The sequence below is a fragment of the Panthera leo genome, chromosome B2 (assembly GCF_018350215.1).
Source record: "Panthera leo isolate Ple1 chromosome B2, P.leo_Ple1_pat1.1, whole genome shotgun sequence".
Lineage (NCBI taxonomy): Eukaryota > Metazoa > Chordata > Mammalia > Carnivora > Felidae > Panthera > Panthera leo.
This window is the reverse complement of record NC_056683.1, coordinates 121,193,016-121,216,793: the sequence shown is the minus strand read 5'-3', so window position 1 is coordinate 121,216,793 and position 23,778 is coordinate 121,193,016. Positions and strand designations below refer to the sequence as shown.

Genomic DNA, 23,778 nt, shown 5'->3' with positions numbered 1-23,778 from the left:
GTCGTTCATATCTTAGGTCAGCCCGTAGAATTTCTTACACGTGTTAGGACAGCAGTCTTCTAACTGCTCTTTCTCCAGTCTCGCCTTCAGTCTATTTTCCATGCTGTGGTCAGAGTAAGTTTTAAAAGCTCTGATATTTTACTCCAATGCTTTGATTCTGTTAGTGGTTCTTCTTATATTTCAAAATCAAGTTAAATGTCTTAATGTTGTACATGGCCCTAAATGCATTGCCTGCTTTTCTATTCTTATGTCTAACCTACTTACCCTCTTTGCTTGTGTCCCAGCCATGCCAATCTACTGGCAGTTGCATTGTTTCAGGCATTGTGTCTTATTTCCCAATCCCCTTATCCTTATTTTTCCCTCCAAGATTCATTAGAAATATTTTAAAGGAAACCTTGCCTAATTCTTCCAGTGTGGGTGGGTCGTACCTTTCTGATGCCTGTCTGTGTTATCATAGTTCACATTGTAGTATGTGTGTTATCTCTAGTAGACTTCTGTCTTTTGATAGGAATTATGTCTTATTATTTGATCTGTTTATCCCATTGCTTAGTACAGTGTTACACAGTTGGCATTTTTCTTCTCCCCATCGTGAATTAATATGTGATTGCCAGAGAGTAATTTGTAACTGTGGATTCCCTGGTGTCAAACGAGGAAAAGGAAGTTGGTATTTTGGTGATCTCAGAGACTCACAGACTATGCCGCTTTCTGTCATTACTGTGGAGCACTGAGTATTTAATATATGTCAGGTGTTGCTCTAAGTGCTTTACGTGTATTGACTTATTTAAATCTCCTAACATCCCTGTTAGGTAGGTTCTCTTATTGTTATTTTATAGATGAAGAACCTAGGCACAGAAGTTAAATAATTCACTTGAAGTCACATAGTTAGTAGCAGAGCCTGGATTCCACCAAGGCTATGTTGAAGGGGAGTCCAGGTATTACCTACTTTACCAAACTCTGGTGAACTGGAGGATTTTGACATGGAGTGATTATGGGGGGGTTCATGAAAGTATGCAAGTGTATCTCTAGGTTCTTTATTCTGTTGCCAGTTACACAGGGGGTGGGGGGGGGTGGGGAGGACCAGTGTTTATACCTCACAGGCTCTCAGTAAATCTTTGTAGAATGAATCTAAAAGTCTTTGATCATAGTATATGGTGCTGAAGTTGACCTCTGTGATTCATGCATTATCAAGAAGCCTTGGCTTCCTTATATTAATAATTTGCATGAAAATAATGGGATTTTCATGAACATGGAAATAGCATGGGCCATGGCCACGGATGTGAGAAAACAAGAATGTGTATGCCAGAGAATTCCATTTCATTTATGGGAATGATAGGGAAGAGATGAGTCTTGAAAGGTAAATCAGGCATGGGGTTCTATGGGCTTGACCTAAGTAGATGGGAAAGGAAAGAAAAGGACAAATTTGAGGAATGTTTATGAGGAATAGTAAATACAATTAGTTTTAATTGGATATAGACGTTTTGAGAAAAAGGGGAATCAGAAAACAGTGACTTTGGGATTTTTTATGTTTGGACAAGAAAAAGCAATTGATCATTTTGTGGGCAAGAGGATGAGTTAGGAGATGATCTATACATTTGAGGTAGTGATTATAGGGTATATAATATGTATTTAGTGCTTTTTCTAATAACTGTAGAGCAGTCCTCAACTGGCGGTGATTTGGGGCCACAAGGACACTTGGATGTGTCTGTAGACAGTTGGGGATGCTGCTAAACATCCTGTGATGGGGAGTCCAGCTCCCCACAACAGAGAAATATCCTGCTCAAAACATCAGTAGTACCAAGGTTGAGAAATCGTGCTCTAGAGAATATGAGGCGGGCGGGATAGATTTTGCCATGACCTTGTTCAAAGAAGTTCACATTTATAGTTCCTTTTTAGTTTTCACCCTTATTATTAGAACATTGAAAGAGCTATCATGAAATTATTTTGTTCAATTGAGCAGTCATGTATCAATGATGTACATGTATCAAATATTTAGGTTGCAAAAATAGAGAAATCCAACACATGGCAGTCCTTGCTGTCAAGGAGCTTCAGAGTTTAAATAAGGGGGTTGCATAATCCAAAAACCAAAACTCTTCAGAGCATTACTTTCAGCTTCATAGAGCATGCAGAATATAAAGTTGTCATTGAATGACTGATTGGATGAACTTGGCACTCTTGTTTCCAAGCATGAACTTTTCAGTGGATGTTTTCAGTAGTATGTGGTATTCAAGATCATTGATGGGAAGAGTTTGGGTTGTGGTAAGATGATTCTAAGTGTTACTGTCAAGTAGTAGGATTTTGCTTTATGAACTTATAAGAAAAATCAAGAGCATCTCAAGAATAAAGTTGAGAGGAGTTTTTAGTGTTTTAAAGTGCTTGTTTTAATATGTATGCTTTTCATTTAAACATGTTTAATTATAAAAATAATATAGCATAGAAGTATATGAATTTTGAAAGTTATTTTTTTTCTTGATAGCACACTGTAGATGTAATCACTTTTAAAAGTTCACTTCCATTCCTGTGGACTTTTTAATGCCATTAATATAGTGATACAGCACCTTTACTATATAATATTACAGTGCTTTCTTTTTCCACTTAATGTGTAATGGTTTCCTTTTCATGCATGTAGGTTTACTACTTTTATATCTGACGTGAACTATTCCATTGTTTAGATGCATCATGATTTGTTACCATTCCCTTATTGATGTCCACCCACAATTTTTTTTTGTTTTTTTTTTTTTTTTGCCCTATAGGCAGCACCATAGTAAAGAATCTTGTTTGTATACTGTTGCACAGTAATGTTAATATTTCTGTAGAACACATTCCCAGAAGTATAATGTACTTAGCATTTTCATTTTATCGCATTCCTCCCCACCAAAAGTTGAACCAGGCTGTGCTCTTGCCAACAATGTCAGATAGCACTCTCTTTCCCCTTTAGCTTGGCAACACTAGCTGCTAATAAAAAAGAAGTACTCCTACCTATTTCTCTGCTGGCTCTCCCCCTCTGTCCCTCGTCTTCCGCCACCTCCCTTTTTAGTCCTCCTTCCCCTATATCCCCCTCCCATTCACGTCTCCCCTGTGCTCTGCCACACCTTTCTTTGACTTGTGTAATTTGACTTGGGTTGTTGTTGTTGTTGTTGTTGTTGTTGTTGTTGTTTTTAATCTCTCACTTTTTCTTTCTGAGTTGTTTTCTCTTAAGTGGTTTGTAGGAGCTCTTTTAAAATTTTTTTGTTTATTATTTTGAAAGAGACAGCATGAGCGGGGGAGGGGCAGAGAGAATTCCAAGCAGGCTCTGCACCGTCAGCACAGAGCTCAATATGGGGCTCGAATGCACGAAATCATGAGATCATGACCTGAGCCGAAATTGAGAGTCAGAGGCTTAGCCACCCAGGTGCCCCTGTAGGAGCTCTTTTTATTATGTAGATTAACCCCATATATATATTTCCCCAGATACTTGATGTTCGCTTGTGGTATCTTTAATCAGGGAGAAATTTAAAACTTTTATATAAAATTTGTCAGACTTCCTCACTTGAAGATTGTAAATATATTTTTATATGTTTCTCCTTTATGTTCATTTCCTTGATCAATAAGGAATTTATACATGATATACTTATGTGATACACCATAGACATAGGATAGAACCTTCCTCTCAAATGGCCAATATTCCCAATACAGACAGTATTGAATACCCCATGCTTTTCCTGGTGATTTGAAGCATCACTTTGTATATACTGAATTTCTATCTATAACTGTATGTGTATTCTTATGTATTTTTTCATTACTCAGTTCTTACTCTTTTTTTCTTCCCAATTCTTATGTATAACAAATACAAATACATCCTGTTGGTTCATTTGCAGATGCTCTATTCTAATTCATCAATCTATTCTCATTTTAGTTTACTCCAACTTAATAGGAGTTCTTGATATCGCCTAGTTTGGTTCCCCTATTATTATTCTTAATTTAAAAATGTTATTGGTCATTCTCACTTCTACTCTTCCAAATGAATTTCAGCATCAATGTGGCTTGTTTCTCCCCAAAATAGTCTCTGGATTTTTACTGCCAGATCATTCTTTTTGTTGTTGTTATGTACTCTTGAAACTTACTTGCATGACACTTAAGCAAATTAATAAAACGACAACGACAACAACAAAAAAAACTGGGCTCAAGCTAAAAGTAGTAACACGCTTTTGTGTTACTGTCTATGACTAGGCCCAGTTTTTTTCAGAATTTTTGCCTGGTTGACCTTTAAATATGTTTTTTCTCATGTTATTTTTCTTTCTTTTTCAGAGTCATGTCAGATCTCATTTCATTTAAATTTTTTCTAAATAGATGCATACTTCGAATTTTCTTCTTGTTTCTATAACATCTCTACCACTTTTGTAATTATCTCTCAGTTTATAGTATATAAACTCTCTGAGAATAGCTACCATGTGATTCATATCTTTTTTCTTTTTTTTTTTTTAATTTAGTTATGTCACAGGCCAAGGTTGTATAGCCTTTGGAAAATCAACAAATTTGGACCTCAGTTTTCTTAAAGTAAAGTAGGTATAATTATACCTACTCTACACCTACTCTACATGGTGGTTATAAAGCCAGAAGAGCTTATAAAGCACCTGCCAGGAGAGCATACTGAGGTGCCCATAGCAAGGCCAACGTGGCGGTCTAGAAAAGCAGAAACATTGGGTGGCTGGTATTAAGTGCAAGAAGTAGGTAGAGAGTAAATTGAGGTTATTGTCCAAAGAAAAGGTGGAGGAAAACTTGCAAAAACAAGAGATCATCTCATGTTTTCAAAATGTAAACCTTTAGGGGTTAATCACTAAACTCTATTGAGTGCTTGTGGGCAGAGCACCATGTCATGTGCTGTCGAGTATGTGAACATATGTATACGGCAGTTTCTATGCTCCAAGAGCTAGTAGTCTAATATTGAAGATGCTTTGAGACCAAAGAAATGAATCAGAGATGGGTGAATCATGTGGATGGATATGCACGCTTAGGTTGTCATTAAATTCAGCAAGAGAATGACATTTGGGTGGTACTAGGGAAGCTGAGCTGTGTATCCTTTACAAAGGCATACGTGTTGAAAAAGATCTTCAAGACGAGGCCTGGATAGTTTCGTACTTAAGAGAAAATCTAGACACTGCTATTTAGATCTTAGCCAAGAAAGGAAACAGTGGAGCCCTGGAAGAAGCAGCCCATCAAGGAGTAACTGCAGGGAAAAAGGAGGCTTTGCTTGAGAGCCAGCTGGGAGTATGAGAAAGGTGAATTGGACAGGTAAGGTAAGATGATTAAGTGTTGGTCCTGCCACTTGACGTGAAGTCACTCAACTTCTTGTCTCTTTTTCTGGTCTGTAAAACAAGCAGGTTAGACTTGGTCAGCTGGATAGCTGTCATTTCTATCCGAATGAAAAATCAAAATGATGATCGATTCTCCTCCACTCTACTAGAGACTGAACACTAGTCACTAATATGTGAATCTTCGGAATGCATATTTTTTTGGTAACCATGATTTGGTCGCTGGATTTTACATGACTTGAGAGAGGACATCCTTTTCCTCTAGAATGGCACATTTTACTTTTACTTCCTAGTGGGCTATTTGATTTAAAGATCGTGTTAGTGGTTTAGGAGTCATAGACATATACAGAACTAGAAATTATTTAATTTATTTCATTGTGTACAGATGGTTCCTCACTTACAATGGGTCTACTTAGATTTTTCGATTTTACAATAGTGCGGAAGTGATACGCATTTGGTAGAAACGGTATGTTGAATTTTGATCTTTCCCCGGGGATGTAATGTGGTGTGATCCTGTCTCATGATGCTAGATGGTGGCAGTGAGCTGAAGCTTCCAATCAGTAACCTGATCGAGGGGTCAGCAGCCAGTATGCTTACAACCATTCTGTACCCATATAGTCTGTTTTTACTTTCATTAAAGTATTCAGTAAGTTACATGAGATACTCAATACTTGACTAAAACGTAGGCTTTGTGTTAGGTGATTTTTTTCCCCAACTGTAGGCTACTGTAAATGTTCCGAGCACATTTAAGGTAGGCTAGGCTAAGCTATGACGTTCTGTAGGTTAGGTGTATTAAATACATTTTCAGCTTATGATCTTTTCAGCTTAGGCTGGTTTATCAGGACATAGCCCCGTGGTAAATGGAGGAAGGTCTGTAGATGAGGAAACGAGCTAGCGAGATTTAGGGAGCTGCGTAAGCTGGAAGGTAGGTAATAGCTGAATAGTTGCAGAGCAGGAACCAGAGTCCAAGCTTCTTTTTTTCTATGCAATAGAAAATTCATTCCATGCTGACGTTTTTTTGGACTTTATGAAAATTTAATGCTGTTTTTTGAGGTTGTTATACAGTGAACGAATTTCTAGTTGGTTAGGGAGGATGGGAGAACACAGTAAACATTTTACACTTTTCTGTGATGGATTTGAATACTCCTTTGAATACTCATGTCTCTTAGTGATCCACAACTGGTTATTTTAGTTATTCATTCACTTCTGACCTATTAGTAGGTTTTGTCTGCCATCTGATTATGAGGGGAATTTTGTAATGTGGTTGGATAAGTGGAAGTGTATCACATTGCTGTTGACAACAGCTCAGTGGAAAATTTGCTGAATGTATCTTTTTTCTTTGACTTTGGATAACATCAAATTGAAATTAACATATTTCCAAAATAGCCTGAGTCAAGTTTATCTCTCAAGGGGAAGGTTCTAGAGTTGGAATTATTAAACCGCTTGAAATCGCATGCAAAATTTTGTGTGTATGGTGCTTTTTTCTGTCAAGCGTGTCCCATTGTTTTCATGAGTTTTTTCAAAGGGTATGTGACCTAAATAAAAAGATTTCAGAACTACTGCCTTAATGAGTGATAATCAAATCTATAATACTGGACTCATTTTCCTGTTAGAAAAAAAAAAAAAAGACTTTCACTTAAATGACTGAATTGTTCAAATACTACATCTTGGGTTTGATGTCTGATAGATAAGAATCACCAGAAATGAAAGGGATATATATTTATTGCATCTGCAGAAATATTATAGGATCACATGTTGTGATTTTTGTGCTTAAGACTTTCTATGCCATTTTATGACCCACCTACTTAAAAAAAAAAAAGTCAAAATTACAGTTTTTCAGTGTATTAAATGTGTAAGTGGGGTCAACGTTTTTTACATGCAAACCAGTTGGAAGTTATTAAAATGAATTGTAATGGGAAGTGGGAATTAGTCCTGTATAGCCCGGATTGAGACATTTCTGTGCTTTATGGGTCTTTCCCCTATTCATTTGACAGAGGCCAAAATTCACCATGCCTCTTTTCCATGTCTTAGGGTCACCTTCCAACCTACACACACCCCACCACTGCCATCATCATCATCATCATCATCATCATCATCATCAGTATCAGTGCTCTCAGTTTCCTCCTTATCCCTCTCTCATCTCTCACTCCTCTCTACTTTGCTATAATCTGAAACTATTTCCCCCCCCCCCCCCCCATAAAAGTCAAATGCCTCTGTAATCCTCAATCTGTTTTCCTAGTGGTTTTTCCACTCCTTGGCTTTACTCCACTTATAGTCTCTCAAACCTCAGGGTCTGGAATGTCAGCTTTGTTCTCTTTGCTGCCTTTTCCAACACCGTTATTCCTTCATCCTTTTTTTTTTTTTCCTTATGTCTCTGCTCCTCTGAAATTCCTGTCTTTTGCCTAAGCCACCTGTTTGTTAGTCCTTAGTGAGCAAGCTCATGGCTGCTTTTCCTTATTCACTGGCAGTTGGTTTACAGTATTCTTCACCCTCAGCTTCCGATGATCATAGCTTACCTGGGCATCCGTGTGGAAAAACACCAACAAATACCATACCTGGACTTTGAGTTCATTGGCCACTTGATTTCCAGTAACTTTCACCTCATCAGCAATTCACTATAATCCACCTCCTCCAGAATCACATATTCACATCCTTATTCTGACCACAGCCACCTAGCTGTGCCTCTCAAATCATGACCTTTTCTTGACCTTTGGGCCTCTCTCCTTTATTCCCAGTGTATCGGTAGTCTTCCTTCTACATTTTATTTCTTTAATCCCACCTAGAATTCGTGATTTATAATTTCAATAACTCCCCCCCCTCCTTTTTGCGAATACCTTTAACTTCCTTGTTTCTCTGCTTTTTCTCTTTGCACCTGTTGGATAGAAAGTTAACACCGAATGAAGCAGTTAATGTCTTCTCTGTGTCTGTTCATACATGGCTGAGCATTGCTAGAAAAAGTCACAAAGAAAAAATTGATTCCTCTATAAATGTATTATCACAGATATTTATTTATTTGTTTGTTTATTATTTTTAAGGTGGACTTCATGCCCAGTGCGGAGCCCATTGCGGGGCTTAAACTCACGACCCTGATGTCGTGACCTAAGCTGAGATCAAGAGTCAGAAACTAAACTGACTGAGCCATCCAGGCATTCCTCATAAATCTTTTTATTTATTTGTTTATTTATTTTTAATATTCTTAAAAAATTTTTTTTTGTTGTTTATCTGTTTTTGAGAGGGAGAGAGAGCACAAGTGGGGGAGGGCCAGAGAAATGGAGACACAATTCAAAGCAAGCTCTGGACTCTTAGCTGTCGGCACAGAGCATGACACGGGGCTTGAACTCATGAACTTACTGCAATGATTATTGAAAACTCTTTGCTTCGCCAGTTTTTTTACTTTCCTCGTTCAGTCTCAGTCTCACTAGGTCGCTGGCTGCTTTGTTATGGAGAGAATAGAATCTAACCATTAGGGATTTACATCTTCCAGCTCAACATACGTATCTGCCTCCTGTTACAGTAAAAACAGCCTTTTACCTATCTTAGTTTGGATTCTGCCTGTGCTTCATATCCCATCCCTTTCTGCCTTCTCAGAAATTCTAAAATATCTAAATGTGGTTCTTGCTTTTCCTAATACTGTCAGCCAGTCCATCTCACTTTTATCTTTTCTGTCAGCTGACCCTTTTGCTACCATTCTACCATAACCCTCCCTTTCCAGCCAAACTTTTTAAAGAGTCATTTGCATATATTCTCATCTAAAGCCCTTCAGACAAGATTTGACTCAGAAATCAGATTTTTTTTTTGGATTTAGAAAAGCATCGACATGTACGTACTACCTAAGGTTGTGATAATCTCAGTGGGATGTGGGGCAGCACCCTGTAATCATCACCTTGTTGTTTCTGACCTGGACATGCATGGCTTTACACTTTAAGTGGGATAAGTAAGGACTATAAATAGTTTCATGTTAGTCCAGGTCAGGTTTTGTTTTTGTTTATTTTAAGTGTATTTATTTTTAGAGAGAGAGAGAAGAGCGTGGGAGGAGGAGCAGAGAGAGGGAGAGAGGGAATCCCAAGCAGACTGCACTGTCAGTGCGGAACCCGACATGGGGCTCCAACTCAGGAACCGTGAGATCATGCCCTGAGCTGAAATTTAATGACTGAGCCACCCAGGTGTCCCGGGTCAAGTTTTGCTTCCAAATTAAAACAAAACAAAACCTTATTTTTTCAGAGCTCTTGGTTTTGGAATTACGAATAGATTGTGGACAGGTATTGCCGCCTCTGTTTTTTATTTAGCTTCATTTTTTTTTTTTTTTTTTTTAACCCATCCCGGCTTCTCCTGTCCCTTGTCTCAAATGGCTCTTGCTAATTCTACCAGTGACCTTTATCCGAAGAGATCATGTCTAGAGGACTAGTGAACATCTTCACATCTTCAGTCCTCAGACTCTGGTGATGCCAGATCCGTCAAACTTCCCTTGGCTTCCTCGGCCACCTCCCCTCCCTGTCTCTTCCCTGTCACCCTTTTGCAGGCTCAGCATCCTCTATCTTGTGACCAAAGGCTGGGTTTCTCGCAAGGCTCTGTCCTAGTACCGCTTCTTTTCCCACCCCCGGTTCTCTCGTTTTGTGATCTCACTTATGTCTGTGCCTTCAGCTAATTCTGTGCTCATGAATCACAGACAGATGCTCCAGAGGAGACCTCTCCTTAAGCTTGACTTCTTATCTTCTCCCCTGTCTCTTTCCTCTTCTCCCTACTTGCTCACATCATTTTGGTGGCTTCCAGTTCTGTTAGGATGTTTGGCATGGCCTAAAGGCTCTGCATGGCCTGGCCGCTGCCCCTACTTCAGCTCCATTTAACTCTGTTCCTTTAACCTTGTGCTTTTACTTCCTCTGAGGTACTGTGCTGCCTCCCACAATGCAGTCACTGTACCAGCTACTCTCTCTGTTTGCAGTGCTCTTCCTTCTGGGTAGGTCATTCCTACTCATTTTTACATCACTGCTCAACTCTTAACTCTCCTGTGGAGGCCCTCTAATTTGTGTGCCCTATCACCATATCTTATGACACCATGTATGCTTATAGCACTAATAACAGTTTTATTTTTGTTCAGTTAGTATACCTTCTCCACTAGATGTGAGCCCTTTCAGCCCAATGATTACATCAACTTTTGTTCACCATCATATTTCCAGCATAGTGCTTGGCATCTAGTAGGCAAATAACAAACGTTTTATATGCATTCTGTACATTAATTTATTTCTAATTTTAAAAGTAATTTATGTATGTATATTTACCAGTGAAGCATGTGCAATTTCTGCAGTTTTAAGTGGACTCAATCCTAGTGGTAATACTACTAAAAATTATAAAGATACATTGTAGAGAATTCTATGAAATACCTGTATATTTTTTAAAGGATCAAATGCATGAAAGCCTTACTTTGATCTAACTCATAATTAATTTTGTTCTTCACTGTTTCTCTGTTGATATCTTCCCCAATATTCTTGACAGAGATCAAATATCTTACCTAGCCTAATATTGTGCCCAAGTAAAATATATGCAGGGTCCAGCACAATCCAGCAGACTCTTAACTTGCTCATCAGTTTATAGGTACCATGGGATTAAAAATAGCTTAGCCATCTGCTAACTGACCAGACAATTTTAGTAGTGTGAAAGGGCGTGGTAGGAGAGAGGGATCTAGGGTCTAGGTGTTCTGTCAGAGCAAGGCTCAGTGCAGAAACCACCTTGTGACCTCTTAATACTGAAACTTAAGAGTCACTTCAAAATTAGGAAGAGATTTGGTAGAGGTTAAGCATAGCATAGTCCCAGTAGTAGGGGATTTCCCAGAATGTAGGGTGACAAAAGAATTTCAACATTTTAATGTTCCACTAAATTTTTTTAGAGAAAAGAATATGTTTAAAGATATAAATTACATAAAACTTAATTACCATATGATATATTCATATAATATGTAATGTGTAACAAATATTTCTAGAAATCAACTTTAATTAATTAGTCTTGTGTATTTATTCTCTAATTAGGAAAATCAGTAGATTCCCAGTCATCTCACAGTGAATCTGAAATTGTGCCAAAAGTTGCTAAAATGACCGTGTCCGGAAAGAAGCAAACTATGGGATTTGAAGTGCCTGGGTAAGGTTTTTAACCCTCCCCCACCTTTTTATTTGAAATTGGTACTGTCTTGTATTTGACTGTAAGAGAACTATTTTAATTTTGCATGATGTGTCATTAACATTGAAGTATCGTGCGTTCTCAGAATGGCATGGTACAAAGAAAAGGGATTGATTCTAAATTATGTATATGACTTAGTCTATCTCGTTGTCAGTGTCCTCATGTAAACTAAACGATTTTTAGCTACTTAACATAAAAAAGCATATTTTGTGAAATCTAACACTGTGAGATACGGAATCCTTCTGCCACTAGATGGCGTAGGTAAGCAGTGTTTGGGAATTCAATGTCATGGAATCATGAATTTAAAAAGTTTTTCTGACTATGATATTTAAACTCTTTTAGATTTTCAGGTTGACTAAAGTGGGCCACTAGAACAAGGGCATAAAATATGAAATGAAACATACCTAGAATTTCAAATCTGGTGAGAAATGATAAATCCTATATTAGTAGCACTCATTTATCACTGTCTTTAGGATTCTCCCAGGAGTTTTTGTAGAGAAGGGAAGTTGGTTGCTTGAGACTTAATAGCACAGTTTAAAAACATTAACTTTAATAGAGCCTCTTTAAAATTTTCTTAAATCTATTACTTATAAATTGTATATGTTTTGTCTGCCATTTAGATAGGTAAGATTTGCTGTTATCAAATGTAAACAAAGAATAGAGGATTTTTTTTTTAATTTTAAGAAATATAAACTAAGTAGCCTCAATTTTTTTCCCTTAAAACATTCTTCTATCTAAATTAATGGAAGTTTCATGAGTCTTAGTTGTGAAGAATCTTAAATTGATGAACTTATTCTAATTCAGTGCAGGAAAGAACTCCATATCTAGGACATTGGATGAATGAAAAAGTTACATTTTAATTTGGGTAACTTCAGTCACTTAAAATAATTTTGAATCCTGATTTAGTTACCAAAACCTAAATGTATGTCTTTTCTCTCTGCATTGGGGTTGGGTTGTTGGAATCATAAATTTCTTTTTTATCCTTATGTCTTGGGAACCATTTAATCCCATTATGGGATTATTTTCATTGAGAGAGGAAAAAAAAACCCAGAATATGCAATTCTTATTCTAAGGATTTTATAATCTTAATGCAGAATGTTTTGGAAGTCTTAGAAAGCAACATGTAAATAAGCCCCAATTCACATTAGAAGTAAATGCATAGTTATCTATGGGAATAATTAGAGGAAATAATGGATAATAAATGATCAAGAGAAAAATAGTAAATACAAGTAAATAATTATTGACAGCCTAACTTTGTATTACTTTACAAGTGTGATGCAAGCCTTTCAGACTATATGCTTCATGAGGGCAGGGCCATTAATGCTCATCATTGTATTTCTTTCATAGAATAGTTGTTTAAATATTCATTGATCAGAGTCCTTGGGGAAATACATTTTATTTTAAAAACAGACTTGGAAATACGTAAATATGTAAAGGTGAAAAAACAGCCTGTGAGTTAGTACTTTGATATAGCTCTATAAGAGACATCATCAGAACATGAAAGGTCTGTAGGTACAGATCAGGTTACTCACAAGTACATAATATTGCTTAAGGACCAAGCTATATTTGTTCAAATACTTATATAGGACTTGTTAGGGATTATACTTAGGCTGTTATTCTGATTTGATCTTGAGAAAGCGCAGAGAAACATAAAAAAACACTTCTGAGTCGAGATTTCAGCAGCATAAATATCGACACAGTGTGATTCCCAGTGACGGCTTGTAAAAAAGGGTAATGCATTGCTTAGAAGAAATGAGATAGCAAACTTTTTCTTCACTAATATTAAAGATGGTAAATACCTCTCTAGACAAAGCTTATTTAAGTATAAATGGTTTGAACCTTGCATAGAGGACAAATACTCTTAAATCTAAATTATTAGCTTCCTAGTCTCATTTAAATAACTCAACGAGAAAGAAAGCCTCTAGATTCATGTAGAAATATTCCCACTTTTGGAAAGATGGTTTAGGGAAAAAAAACCCAGAATAATCATATGATAATAATAGGTAAGTTTACAAAATTATATCAGAAAGCACCTGAAAAAACATTCAGCCAACTTATTCTTTCTTTCATCAGTCAGTAGTTACAAAATTGGTCATTTAAAAAAAAAAAATTATTTATTTATTTTTGAGAGGGAGGGGAAGAGAGAGAGAGAAAGAGAGCAAACATGAGCAGGGGAGAGGCAGAGAGAGAGGGAGAGAGAGAATTCCAAGCAGGTTCTGCACTGACAGCAGGGCATAATCCCATCAACTGTGAGATCATGACCTGAGCCAAGATCAAGAGTTGGATGCTTAACCCACTGAGCCACCCAGGTGCCATCCAGAATGGTCATTTTTAAGCCTCATCTTAGAGATTTTTCAAAATCTTAAAAATACTGACTTTTACTTCGTGATAATAAACCTTCAGACGGTTTTCCTGAGCACAGACTTACCTAGGATGCTTTTCTGTTTACTTTGGTCACTTCCTTCTAACACTGTACGATTCAGTGACCTGATTTGCATTTTACCTAGGATTTACTTGAAAGGGACTGTTTTTGTGAAACCAAGAGAAAAGCAAACCTTTCTGTTACTGAATCGTAAAGGAAATGTTCAAGTCAGACCCATGTTTTGTGAAGCTCTTCCTGTGCTGGGCCCACTGAGCTCTGCCAGCCATAGCCATTCTGCTTGGATCTCTTCTCCATACAGGAGTTAACGTAAGCTTTCCTTTGAAGAAAAGCTTCTGTAACTACAAACAGAGATTTGAAACGAGAAATTGTGATGCACAGTTGTCATGTTTTGGTTTTAGAAGCTGTGGTCATTCAAATGTTTGCAAATTATAGTCTAAGATTTCACTTAATTTAGCCTGTTGGAATCCTTCAAAAGAACTGGAACCTTTTCCACAAACTTAAATTTTTTTGCTGTGGTTCAAGATGAAGCTAATCTTTCTAAGCAGTGTTAGCAAATGAACACCAGAATTGTTAGTAGAGATTTCAAAAGCAAGAGAAAGTAGGAGTGGATGCGAGGTTTTAGTAAAGTTGCAAATATAACTAATGTGACTCTTTCCTGAGGCCTAGGATGAAAGGTCAGCGTTGAGCATATAAAATTGCCCTGAGTCGTTTTTGTTACAGCGTGCAAGAAGAAAATAGATTTACTATTCTCACATAAACTGCTTACTGTGTATAATTCTTTGCCAGTTCCAAAGTGAATTGGATAGAGTTGGTCTCATTTTTAATAACTTGCAATTTAACTTGTTCTTGGTCCTAATTTTTATCTATGTCATTGAAAGGAACGTTAAGTATAGCGTAGTCTGGTTGATTAGATCGTGTTGCTTCTAGATGCCCATGGGATAGCACTGGATACAGTTTCTGTAGATAATGGTCAAAGAGCTAATGAACTAAGATCAGTGTTTACTTGTGAGGGTATCATCATTATCAAAGGGAAAACAAGTTATGCTAGGTGGCCTTGTTTCTACCTTATGTATTTGAGTCCCTCACTAGATGGTAAACTTTTGGGATTAGTAGATCAGTTTCTTATCTGTATCTTTTCTTTTCAACATCAATGCCAGTTGTGAGTTGTAGTTTTTAGAAGATCAGGTATCTTGTTGAATTAATGAATTAAAAGCTTCTTTGCTGAAAGTATTAAGAAAATGTAAACATTCAGAAACACCTCCTTTAAAGATGGTATTTGAGTGAAACAGATGGTCTCTGTCCTGTTGGAAGAATGAGTTAGGGATAAACCCAATTTTTTTTTTAATACTACTTTAGGAATACATTTGATGCCAAGTTTTACAAAATATCTCCTTTATGCCATCTGTTTTGATAGGATTATATGGCCAAGGCTATGGGCTTGAATTCAGTTATTTTACAGGATATTTTCTTCTTACCTCAGTTTTTGATAGACTCTTTCTCTCCTGGGACCTTCCAAGTCTGTTTGTGGGCTTTGGGTCTAGCTACTTATCATTTCCACCTTCATTGATTGGCCACTTAGCGGAGATCATTTTTGGTCTCCAAAGGTAAGAAATGAGAACAGACAGCTTCTCTGCCCTTCTGACATTATAGGATGCCAGTTGAGTTGGTTTAAATACTTTTTTTCTGTCTCTGCTTTCTGTAGAGTAACTGAAGAAAATGGTCATAGTTTCCACACGCCTCAAAAAGGCCATCTTAGTGAAGAAACCGGCATTGCTCCTTCTGATGTTCTTGACACTGTTTCTAAATCAGTTCTTCCATCCCACACCATTCAAACATCAGAAGAGCAGAGTTCAGCACCAACACCAGTGAAAAAGTCCGGCAAGCTGAGGCAGCAAATAGACGTGAAAGCGGAACTGGAGAAGCGGCAAGGAGGGAAGCAGCTCCTCAACTTGGTAGTCATTGGTAATGCCCTTTGTTCCTCTGGATGGTTGGTCACCTCTGCTTCGGCCCGGCAGCTTTCTGGTGGCAGCGTGCAGACTCATTCCCAGTCTGAGTTTCTGTATGGGTGTAAATGGACCTAAGCAGGGAGGCATTGCATCGTAATGCTTGCTAGTCACCCCGGGTGACATAACGCCACATCACCAAGGAGGTCCTTAGACTTGCTTGTGGCACGTTCGTTTTGTGAACATTTTGAAAGTGGCATGTCTTATTGACAGTTTAATTTCCAAAAGTCAAGGAAACGTCCCCCCCTCTCTAAAGAGATGCTCTTTTTTTTTTCTCCATTTATTTTAACTATCCTTTGATAAAACTTGGTACTTACTACTCTAAACACTGACATGAGCTATCGGATTACATATTCTTGCAATGCCTCTATGTGAACAACATCTGGAAATTGTACCTAGTATTAATCTTGAATCAATTTTCCTTAGGTCATGTTGATGCTGGGAAAAGTACTCTGATGGGCCATATGCTTTATCTTCTGGGTAATGTAAACAAAAGAACTATGCATAAGTATGAACAGGAGTCTAAAAAGGCTGGCAAAGCTTCGTTTGCATATGCATGGGTCTTGGATGAGACTGGCGAAGAAAGGGAAAGGTAGTCACTATATTTCAAAATTTTCAGTTTGAAATGATATACATAATCTTTTAAATAAGTATGCGATATGTGTTGAATATGTGTGGAAAAAAACATGAAATACTTTAGAAACTTTTTTTTAGAGAAAAGCTTTTAATTATCAGGGAAATATTTTTATGATAGCTTTCATTGTATCTATATACATTTTCTACTCTTCCAAATTCTATGAGAATAGTTTAAAAGGATGTTTATCAAAAAATTAAAAAGCAAACTCAGAAAAAGGCAGTAAGAACTCTTAGCTACTTATTCTGTGAGAGAAGTTTCAGTTGTCACTTCCCTCAGTGTATGTCAAGTTGACTTGATTTTGAATTAAAATTATGAATAAAACTGTTAATTTTATATCAAGTGACTTTAAGGAAAGATAACTTTTTGTAGTAAACTGTCTTCTGTCTCAAATTAAAATGACCAGTAAGTTTAAATTATCACTTTAATTCATCTTTATACTTTCTGTACTATGTTTTTATGAGATAGAGTTAACAAGTAATTAAATCTATCTCCTACCTTGGGATGAGCACTGGGTGTTGTATGGAAACCAATTTGACAATAAATTATATTATAAAAAAACAACCTATCTCCTACCATATAGGTTTAATCTAGTCAATTACTCCTGTATCTGTTACTGTGCCCAATGCTAACTCTGCAGGAGAGAACAGCTACTCATAGACTTCTGGCCAAAGTATTTCTTTTGAACAAGTCTTTTTAGAGTAGTGATATTTATCATGTTAGAACTGTCAGGGATGAGGGGGCGCAGTGGCATCTTTTTCAGGAAAGAAAGAGGACACCTAATAATTAAGTGAAATGGCGAGATTATCGACTGTGTCAAAGTAATGACTAAAGACTTTGAAGTCCTCTGAAAGTCCTAAATCAACAAAGAAATTATTGCATGTTTCCTATCTTCCTTCTGAATATCAGAGGATATATTTAGATTTTCATACTTTAAAAAAGTGCGTATTTATTTTTTCGGAGTCTTGAATAGTATGTGTTATAATATAAGGCAATTCTTAATAAAAGGAGTCACAATATTCCGTAGCTCTTTTGATAAACAGAATTTTATACCATGGTGGGTTTGTTTTTTTTTTTTTTTCCTGGTAGGTATCTTTTTTATTCTATATAGGGTCATAAGCTTGTTTTCCAACCTAATAAGAAAAATTGGAAAATGAATATTGAAAACAGTGGCACTTTTGTATGATGTCAATGTTAGAAGACTAAATAATTTTCACTTATCAGTTTATGAAACATATTGTTAAAATATATGGCTTTTTAGTTGTCTGTTGCTCAGTATGATGCAATTTTAGAGTATTCTTTCATTTTATATGTAGATAGCGGATGCTTCTAGATACATAATGAGAGTTTAACTCACTACTGTGAGTTAAACTCTTAACATTAATAGCATTTCAAAAATACAGTGTGTTACTTATGCCACCATGTTAAATATTTATAAATCTTCTGTTCTGATCTAATATTGAACATAAATGAATTTTATATCCTTAGTGTGACAAATGCAGACCAGAGCTGGCTCAAAGGAGTGTATTCTGCTGAAAGTCTAGGCAGGAGCTCAGAATAAGTCTTGGTTCATCAGTATTCTAGGCAATTATTTGAGGATTATTAGAACTAAGCATCATTTTTACCACGTCAACAAGCCCATGGTTTCAGATTAGACTAGAATGATATGATCAAGGAGACCCACAGTTACCTTACTGCTATGCTAGGGTGGACATATAATTTATTATAATCGTCAGAACCCTTGGTAGTAGGGTAGTGCTCATTCATTATTCTGAACTATTTGGGGCAAACCAAGATGAATGATTACCCAGTTTATTGCCCACCTGATTTCCCTTTCCTGACATCTGGAAAGACTCAGTACCCACATAGACCCTCCGTGGGCTTTCTTAAAATCTGAACCTACTGTTTTATAGCTAAGAGGCACCGTGTTGGTTTCCAAGAAGGATGAAATGTGATGTGAAACAAACTACTATTTATCTCTCTTGATTTTTTGAAAAAATTGCTATCTCCTTTGATATTTTCTTTTTTCTAAATGTGTAACATACTGACCTACCTACCTTGCAAATGAAAGTTTTATAAATTTATAATTAGTGAAACATCTACATTAGAAGATGAGGAAAACTACCTCCTGATAGTGGTCATTCTTAACTTTATCTTTTCTCCTGTTCAGTATTTATTGTTTCATTTTCCAGAGATGTCCCCACATATCTTTCTTTGTTCACAGTCTGCATTGTCTCTTACCAAAAAGGGGGTGGGGGCAGGAATGGGAAATACCCAGCATTTTGATTAAACTTTGCTGCGTCCACAACCTTATTTTCAAGCTATACAAGTGTAATTGTATTATAGCAGAAATTCTAGTCCCAAATGATACCTTGATTAGTCAAAATAATAGACTAGGTAATAAAATTCCCATTGTTACTTAGGAATTTAGACTGTCATTTAGCCTATATTATTAAATAATTTAATCCGTGGTAGCACTGATTATTTCTATAATGCATTCTAACCATTTTGATTTCTTTAAGGGGAGTAACAATGGATGTTGGTATGACAAAGTTTGAGACCACAACCAAAGTTATTACACTAATGGATGCTCCAGGCCATAAGGATTTCATTCCAAATATGATTACAGGAGCAGCCCAGGTACGAGATATTTCCTGAATTATAGTACACCGATTGTATATAAAATTTCCTGATGCTGAGGTTATAATTCTACACTCTCTTAGATATAGAGAACAACTGATGGTTATCAGAGGGGAGGTGGTGGGGGATGGGTGAAATAGGTGATGGGGATTAAAGAGTACACTTACCGTGATGCGTGTAGGGTCATGTATAGAAGTGTTGAGTCACTATATTGTACACCTGAAACCAATATAACCCTGTATGTTAACTATACTAGGACTTAAAATTAAAACAAACAAACAAAAAATATTGTAAATTAAAAATTTTTAACTTTTGGAAAAATTTGAAAAAATAGAGACATACTGTATTTTTATGATCTTATTGGTACTATATAAAACCTTTTCTAATTATGATATAGAAGCAAGTGTATAAAAGCTGTGGATTTCTTATAGTAAAAATAATGATAAAGTGTTAATGAGTTATAGCTTTATATCATATTAATAAATTGGAGTGAATATTTAAGTATCTGCCTTTTTACTGTATTTATAGTCAAGGCCTGTATCTTCTTAAAGAGCTGATTTATGCAGAAGTACTGAAGCTTGGGAGTTTTGCCCTGCGGTTTATTTATTTATTTATTTATTTTTGAAGTTTATTTATTTATTTTGAAAGAGAGAGAAAACGAGCGGGGAGACAGAGGATCTGAAGTGGGCTCTGTGCTGACAGCAGAGAGCCCAATGAGAGGCTCGAACTCATGAACCATGAGATTATGACCCGAGCCGAAGTCAGACTGTTAACAGACTAAGCCACCCAGGCACCCATTTACTTTCTTTACAGGATTAAACAACCATTGCAATTTATAGAATTACATGGTTCTTAAGGATACTGAAAAAAATCAAAGGTAATATCTTTAAATAAATAATTAAAACATTGGGAATAACCCTGCACATAGAGGCCATCAATTTTTTTTAATAATAGATGATTGTTGGAAAATATGAAGAGTTCAGAAGTTTGCCTGTCACTTGGTAAGCATTTGGCCATTTTCTGAGTTCTTAACAGCTATTTAAATGGAATGTTAATATGAGCATTCGTCAACCTAAAAAGGATTTTATATGAATAAATTTGAATATATTTGAAGATAAATGAGAAAATACTCTGGTTTAGAAAGTTGAGATATAATTTCAGAATATTAATTTAAGGTCTGTGGACTGAACAAGATAATGAAGATTGAAAAATAATTATTACTCTGGATTGAATACCAAATATGGGCTAGACACTGTATTAGGTGTTTTGTATGCATTTAGTTTAATCCTTACAATAAAAGTACACATCCTCCCTATTTTATATTATTTTTAAATATTTAATTTTTTAATGTTTGTTTATTTTTGCGAGAGACAGAATGCAAGTAGGGGAGGGGCAGAGAGAGAGAGGGAAACACAGAATCCGAAGCAGGCTCTAGGCTCTGAGCTGTCAGCACAGAGCCTGATGCAGGGCTTGAACTCACGAACTGTGAGATCATGACCTGAGCCAGTCAGACGCTTAACCAACTGAGCCACCCAGGCATCCCTTAAAGATTTTATTTTTAATTAATCTCTGTACCCACCGTGGTGCTCAAACCCATAACCTTGGGACCAAGAGTTGTATGCTCTGCCAACAGGAGTCAGCCAGTTAACCCCATCCCTGTTTTAAAGTAGTGTAGATCATGACCAAAGAATACAATATATTTTTCTCTTTACTAAAGGATACAATATATTTTTCTTTTTGTTTCAGTGTGTGTGTGTGTGTGTGTGTGTGTGTGTGTGTGTTTCTTTCAGTGCATACTTACTGAATGCCTACTGTGTGCCAAGCACTGTGGTAGGCAATATAGGGATATGATGAACTGCAAAGCACATTTTGATAGTTTAATGGGAAAGGCAAACATCAAAACAAGTGGTTACAGTAAAGTGTCTTTGAATCCTAGAATCTTGGAATCCAGAATAATCATAATGATCATTTATTCCAAGCTCCTAATGGAATTAGGATAGGAAAGGACTTCAGAAAGTATCTAATCGAATTCTGTTATATGACAAATGAAGAAATAGACTCAAAATATTAGGTAACTTAGTGTGCAAAATACTGGGGTCGGCTTTTAGAGATACAAAGAAAAATATGGGGTATGCTGCCTGTCCTCAAGGAAATCACAGTGTAGGAAGGTAAACTTTGTAAAGACAAAAGGCTAACACAAATGTACTACAAGAAGAATACATGCAGTATACGTGACGAGGGAAGATCTCTTTTTAGTGCTGGAAGGGCTTCCTTGAAAATGTAGGGGCATGTGAGCTCCCCAAAACAAGCTGTTGCATGAAAGAAGAGAGAAATTGCCCCCCAATTTTTTGGAGATATGTAATAGAGTGAATTAGGAAGAATACTTACTGCCTTAGATATCTTCATGCTCATTCAATGAATTTCAAATTTTAACCTAAGAAAACAAATAAAACTTGACGGCTGGTGGCAAAACCTGATTAGAAAGAGATTTACAGTTACTGAGCCTAGGATTTGGAAGGTCAGGGCTGGGTGCTTTATATATTACCCTTCAGTGTTTCTGTGAAGGGAGTAGATTTTTTTTTTTCTTTTTTTAAAGTTTTTATCTAAATTCCAGTTAGTTAACAGTGTAAAATTATTTTCAGGTGTACAATATCGTGATTCAACACTTGCATACAAGTAAATTGACCCTTGACAAGATTAGACAATGTTTGCCTGAGGTGGGAGACCTGTTAGTGAGTACAGATGAGTGAGAGAGCTGGTTTTGACATGAATTGCTCTGGCTTGTGCTCTTAAACAAGAATCCTTGTTCAAAGAACTGGATCTCATTGAAGAAATTATGGGTCCGTATTTTAAGTCATGAAGGATTGGAAATGAATGCTGCACTTGAGAGGAGAAGAAGGGCAGAAGTAGTTGGGTAGGAATAAAAGGAAGAAGAATAGAAATCATAGTGTAAATTGCCCCCACCAAAGTATGTGCATGATACTTCTAATTTCATTATAAAGTTCTGCTCAGAGCAAAGTATCTGATATATTTTTTACTCACTTTATGGCCATTTTATTTCTCATTGTGAGGATTATATGGCAGTTCATGTGAAATTCTTTAAAAACTGGGTAGCATAAACAAAGTGTCATTGAGGAAACAGCAAAGAGAAATGCTATTGTGGACTCTGTTCTGACCCAAAGGCCAGAGCGTTTCATGTGGACGGAGTGTAAGAGGACCCTCGAGAGAGTGCTTATCAAGTACCTGTCTGAGGTAGCTCAGGGGGGTACTGTCAGAGTTAGTCAGTCTATCCTGGGTTAGAGAAGACCAGATCTCTGTTAGAACAGGTAAGCCTGCAAAGGGGAAAAAATGAAAGAGTGTTCCTTTAAAGAATGTCCCGACAATGCATTGACAGAAATAATTGATGATAATGAATATGGAGGAACACCTATGATTGCACAGACTTTCCTGCAAATTTTCAGAGACTGCATCCACGTGATGCAAGTGGAGACACAGAAAGAAGCATCAACACAAAAGAATAGTGGGAACCTGTAAAACTAGTGTTAATTTAAAGCTAGAGGAAAAGGAGCTAAGGCTGAGGTTAGCTTTTTCCCTTTTTTTGTGTGTGTGTGTAAATGGCATATGAGAGGAAAAAATGTCTTTCACCTGATTCCCAAAATACTGCAGAAAGGTTAGGAGACTGTGCTAAGTCAAGGTTCTTTTTCTTGGCCGTAGAGGGTGAATATGCTATTTTTGGTAATGCGTTTATTCAGTTTTTCATCATGATAAATAGTACTCTGATAAATATCTTTGTGTAGATTCATAATTACTTCTCTAGGATAAATTCCTACGAGTGGAATTGGCAGGAAGCAAGATATATATAATTTTAAGGCTCTTGATACTTAGTGTGAAAATGCCCTCCAGATTGTTTGCACCCTTACACAGGCACTGCATAGGAATGCCTGTCTAATGAGACACCCTGGCCTACAGTAAATCGTTCTGTCTTATAAATCTGGCCTAATGTGATTTCTAGAAATAGGGAAGGAAATAATATATTGATGTATTTTTAAATGCCCTTTGTTTGTTTGTTTATAGTGAATCTGAATTAAAAATTATTATTATTTTTTAAATATTTATTTATTTTTGAGAGAGGGAGAGTGAGCGAGCCAGCAAACAGGGGAGGGGCAGAGAGAGAGGGAGATCATGACCTGAGCCAAAGTCGGACGCTCAACTGACTGAGCCACCCAGGCGCCCCTGAATTTGAATTTTTTAATGTTTCTTGGCCATTTATATTTCTTCTTTAGCAAATTGCTTGTATTCTTTATCTAGTTCTCTGCAGAGCTATGTCTTTTTTTTTTTTTTTCCTATTTTAGTAAAGGCTTCATATTAAGATTATAATTTTTACCAATACCTATCCCTGTTTACTTATTTTATTATTTTTTTTTACATTTATTTTATTTTTGAGAGGCAGATAGAGACAGAGCACAAGTGAGGGAGGGGCAGAGAGAGAAGGAGACACAGAATCCGAAGCAGACTCCAGGCTCCGAGCTGTCATCACAGAGCCCGATGAGGGGCTTGAACTCACAAACCGTGAGATCATGACCTGAGCCGAAGTTGGAGGCTTAACTGACTGAGCCACGCAGGCGCCCCTCAGTTTACTTACGTTTTAATTGTGCTTATGTT

The 23,778-nt window shown here is 36.7% G+C and overlaps 1 protein-coding gene across 4 annotated transcripts in view; it reads left to right on the top strand.

Annotated features, from left to right (window-relative positions):
* HBS1L (HBS1 like translational GTPase) overlaps positions 1-23,778 on the top strand; it is an 86,569-nt gene that overhangs the window by 39,763 nt on the left and 23,028 nt on the right. For all 4 annotated transcript variants that reach the window (XM_042939888.1, XM_042939892.1, XM_042939891.1 and 1 more), the window contains 4 exons: positions 11,309-11,417; positions 15,542-15,801; positions 16,269-16,434; positions 18,999-19,116. In XM_042939888.1, coding sequence (XP_042795822.1) covers positions 11,309-11,417; positions 15,542-15,801; positions 16,269-16,434; positions 18,999-19,116 — 653 coding nt within the window. The remainder of the gene's footprint in view (positions 1-11,308; positions 11,418-15,541; positions 15,802-16,268; positions 16,435-18,998; positions 19,117-23,778) is intronic.